Source organism: Aethalodelphis obliquidens, unplaced genomic scaffold, assembly GCF_003676395.1.
Source record: "Aethalodelphis obliquidens isolate GAN/ISIS:26980383/991018 unplaced genomic scaffold, ASM367639v1 scaffold89, whole genome shotgun sequence".
NCBI lineage: Eukaryota > Metazoa > Chordata > Mammalia > Artiodactyla > Delphinidae > Aethalodelphis > Aethalodelphis obliquidens.
In genome coordinates this window covers 124,525-128,971 of record NW_020838033.1, presented here as the reverse complement: position 1 = coordinate 128,971, position 4,447 = coordinate 124,525, and the positions used below count along the sequence as shown (strand labels likewise).

At 45.4% G+C, this 4,447-nt stretch overlaps 1 protein-coding gene across 4 annotated transcripts in view; it reads left to right on the top strand.

Annotated features, from left to right (window-relative positions):
- NME1 (NME/NM23 nucleoside diphosphate kinase 1) overlaps positions 1 to 2,516 on the top strand; it is a 12,191-nt gene extending 9,675 nt beyond the window's left edge. For all 4 annotated transcript variants that reach the window (XM_027094296.1, XM_027094294.1, XM_027094295.1 and 1 more), the window contains 3 exons: positions 442 to 543; positions 1,594 to 1,706; positions 2,191 to 2,516. In XM_027094296.1, coding sequence (XP_026950097.1) covers positions 442 to 543; positions 1,594 to 1,706; positions 2,191 to 2,308 — 333 coding nt within the window. In that variant the 3' untranslated portion in view covers positions 2,309 to 2,516. The remainder of the gene's footprint in view (positions 1 to 441; positions 544 to 1,593; positions 1,707 to 2,190) is intronic.
- The last annotated feature ends 1,931 nt before the right edge of the window (positions 2,517 to 4,447 follow it).

Genomic DNA, 4,447 nt, shown 5'->3' with positions numbered 1-4,447 from the left:
AAAAAAAAAAAAAAAAAAATTAGATTAAATTAATTAAGGCCTTTATTCTCTGAATAAATATGAAGAGAAATGGCCTGGTTCAGTTTGCTTCTCATCCAACGCTGAGACCACCTCCCTGTAACATTTTAGCTGAGGCTTGCTTGAACGTGGAAATTTATTGTATTGTTGGTTTTCCTGTGTAAAATACCACGGCTGGATTCAATTCTAATGTTCTGTAATTTTATGCTGATCAATCAAGGGGGAAAACTGGTACAAAGCTGAAGCACTTTTAGTCCCTGTCACTTCTTCCCTTTGGTAAAGTCAAGAGTGAATTGGGTTATAATAGAACAAGTGAGCTGAGAGCTCACGTTTTAAACAGCAGGATGGGTAAGTGGGAAATAACTAAATTGCTGGTTCTTAGATAGTTTTGGGATCAATTCTCTTCTCTATCCTGTGGGATAGGCTTCTGAAGACCTTCTCAAGGAGCACTATATTGACCTGAAGGACCGTCCATTCTTTGCTGGCCTGGTGAAATACATGCACTCAGGGCCAGTGGTTGCCATGGTGAGTGTAACATGTGTGGGATGTTGATGTGAATGACTCAGCTGGGAGTGAAGAGTGAATATTGTGATTCTTGCTTCTAAGGCCAGGTCCTCATTGTTGCAGAGGATTCTGAGGCTAGGGCATTGGACATTTAGGGTATGAGTCAGCTCTCTGGCTCACCAAAGACAAAATACCTTTGCTTGCTGAACTGAAGACTCCCATCTGGGAGAAATCAGGAGAGATATGCCTGATTGTAAGCTCATGGAGGTGAGGGAGACTGTGTCTTGTTTATTGCAGTGATTCTTCTCTTAGTATGTATTGCTTGTCATCTTTGTGCCAGGCTCTTTTAGACACTGGGGATACAATCATGAATGAGACAAAATAGGTAACTGTTTTCATAGCTTTCCTTGCCTACGTATCCTGAAAAGGGAGGATGGGCAGATAATAAAGAAACCAAAAAACATATATATATCAGCTAATGATTAGTGATATGCACAGAAATGAAATAGGATTATGTGATAGCAAGTGAGCGCTTTAGACTGGGTGGTCAAGGAACGTGATTTTCAAGCTGAGATCTGGATGAGAAGGAGCCGGCTGTGTACAAATTCACAGTGAAGAGCATTCTCAACCATGAAAATAGCATGTGCAAAGGACCTGGGGTGGGGGACTTTTTGAGGTACAGAAAGACGCTTGGCGTAACTGAAGCCTGGTGGGTGAAAGGGAAGGTTGGATGAGATTAATTCATAGGCACAGGCAGAGGCCAGATTATGTAGGGCTGTCTCAGCCCTGTACTTCCTGAGTGCTGGGAAGCTATGGGCGGTTTCTACACTTGGTGTTTTAGAAGGGCCACTCTGTGTCAAGAATGGATTGTAGAAAGGCAAGAGGAGGGCAGGGAGACCAGTATTCCCAGTGCTGGAACACTTGGATGCCCCATAAGTGTTTGTTCGATGAATGAATGTCATTTTAAGGGGGTGCTTTTTCTTTTTCTTTTTTTTTTTGGAATTAATAGTTTTCAGATTTTCTGCTGAGATTGGCTTCCTTCCTTGACCATATCTTCTTTTGTCCTTGGAGGTCTGGGAGGGGCTGAATGTTGTGAAGACAGGTCGAGTGATGCTTGGGGAGACCAACCCTGTGGACTCCAAGCCTGGGACCATCCGTGGGGACTTCTGCATCCAAGTTGGCAGGTGAGAGTCGGTGCATTTTACTCTTTTCTAAAATCCAAGTGCCACGAGAATTTGGGTTTCTGAAGCTGAGGGTAGACATGATACCATATACAGAGCAATTTGTAATCAGAGTTTATTGTTTTCCTTCTTCTTACTGGTGTTTGGCTTTGCAGGCCCCCTGCCTTTGGTCATCAACATCACTATGGTTGTGCCTCTGTTGTGAGAGTAGAACCTGGTACAGTGCGCTTTGCTGGCCAGAGTCCTTCCTGAGGCTCCCGCTGCTCGCATCAGTGTTGCTAGGAGGGCTGGACGTGGAGAGGGCATTCTTTATCCTTACATTAGTGGCAGTCATGGGTTTTTTCTTTTGACATGGAATAATGTACATGGAGCTTTGGTTTTTTCTGCTCCGGCGGCTGTAGGCTTTCTGGCAATGGACATGAGGGGAGCTTCTGGGCAGTTTAATCCTTCTGACCTTGGTAATGTGGCCATCTCTTTTCCCATCCAGGAACATTATCCATGGCAGTGACTCTGTGGAGAGTGCAGAGAAGGAGATTGGCTTGTGGTTTCACCCTGAGGAACTGGTGAATTACAAGAGCTGTGCTCAGAACTGGATCTACGAGTGACATGGAAGCAGACCACAGTGCTTGTCCCACCCCACTTCCCCTCCCTCTCATGGGCAGGGGCCAGGTCATAGCAAATCTAGTTATCTCTGAGAACTTGCTTTTCATCTGGAGGGAAACTCTTGGAGCTGTGGATGCTCCCTGAACAGTGTTATGTGCTATCATCAGATTAAAATGTCTCATCTCAAGGAAGGAGTCATTGAGTAAGGTACTTCGTATTGTCGTATTGCTTTGTATTCTTTTTCCTTTTTCACGTATTCTGGCTAACCTAAGCTAATAGAGAGTGTAAAGACTATATAAGTTATGTTGGCCTGAGAGATCACACATACACACACATTCTTTGCCTGTCCCTCTCTTCCCCCTGCATTCCATCCACTCTTGGCGCTGAGCCAGGCAACAGCTCTCTGTCCGGGATCTGCTACGTTGCCAAGACTGTCCTGTGCATTGAAGATTCCCTGGAAATAAAAGATACCCTTCCTGCCCTTGAGAAGCTCTCAGGGATTCAGTGGCTGGGGGAGTGTGAGAAGTTGTAACTACTCCAAAGCCAAGAAGCTATGTGGATAGTGGGCCTGGATTTCTGGGATGACCTCAAAAGAAGCAGAAGATATCTTGTGAGTAGTTTTGATTAGTTAGGATATTGATTTGGTTGCTTTAATAGAGACAAGATGGAAATTTACTTATCATTTACTTAAAAGTTCAAACTGGAGATCTGATGTAGATCACTGTCACTAAAGTTAACAATATTGTACTATATATTTGAACTTTGCTAAGAGGGTAGATCTGTGCTCATCACAGGAGAGAGAGAGAGAGAGAGAGAGGGAGAGAGAGGGAGGGAGGGAGGGAGGGAGGGGAAGGGAGGGAAGGAAGGAAGGAAGGAAGAGAGAGAAAGAAAGGTAGATAGAAAGAAGGAAAGGAAATGGTAACCGTAGGAAGCCGTTGTTATGTTAATTAGCGTGATTGTATTAGCTTGCAGCTAGATACAGCCACAGGACGAAGTTCTGGCCAAAGAGACACGAAAAAGTGAAGGTGGTAAATTCAAGGTTGTACCCTGAAAAGGAAGGGATAATCATACTTCCCTTCCCACTTGCTGGAAGGCGGATATAGGGGTGGTAACCGTCTTGGATTGGTTGGAGGGAACTGAATCTCTGGACTACCTCAAGGATCAGAGCCTTACCACCATCACCACTTCTATGTACCGTACCTGCTTAGATTTTTTTTCCCCCAGTTTTATTGAGATACAACTGACAAATAAAATTGTAAGATATTTAAAATGTACAACATGATGATTTGCTGTAAGTTACATTGTGAAAGGATTTCTCCCATGGGGGGCCACCTTTGGTTTGGGCAGCTGAGGAATAGATGTGTTTCTGTTTCATACAAAGAATGGGGAGTGAAATAGAGTACCAGGACTTTGGGGGAATGAATATGTGTGTAGCGAGGCAGGAGGGTCATGAAACTGCACAGCTCATCTCAGGACTTAATGGAGCTCAGGTTCTTTATGTCTTGGCACAGAAGGAATTCAGCAAGAGACAAAGTGATAGGTAAGAAGTGGATTTATTAATATAGGACACTTGTGAAGGATACAAGTGGGCAGGCAAGAGGGCTTTTCCCTGAGAACTAAGTGGGCTACGTTTTTATAATCAAAGCAAAAGTGGGGAGGGGAGAAGACCACCTTCTTCCTCTTCCTTTGTAAAGATGTTGCAGGAAAATGGGGTGCGAGAGAATGGTCATGTCCCAGGTCTTGCGCGAGCTCCTGGGACAGGCTGCTAAGTGAGGGTACTTGGCTTCGCGCAGGAAAGAATTCAAGAGCAAGCCGTGGTGAAGTCAAAGAGGTTGACTGAGAGAGATGCACATTCTGTTACTGAACTTGTGTTCGTGTGCCTGATGCACAGTGAGGCGTTTGGAGTTTGGAGCAGAGCAAGGCTTATTGCAGGGCCATGCAAGGAGACGGGTGGCCCATGCCCCTGAAACCCCCAACTCCCCAAAGGGTTTCAGCAAAGCATTTTTAAAGGCCAGGTTGGCGGGGGTGGGGGGGGGTGGGGGGGGGGGGTAGAGGTGTGGGGGGCTGGAGGGTGGGGTGGGGGAGAGGGTGTGTGTGTCACAGGGTATGTGATCAGCTTGTGCACAGTTCTCTAATTGGTT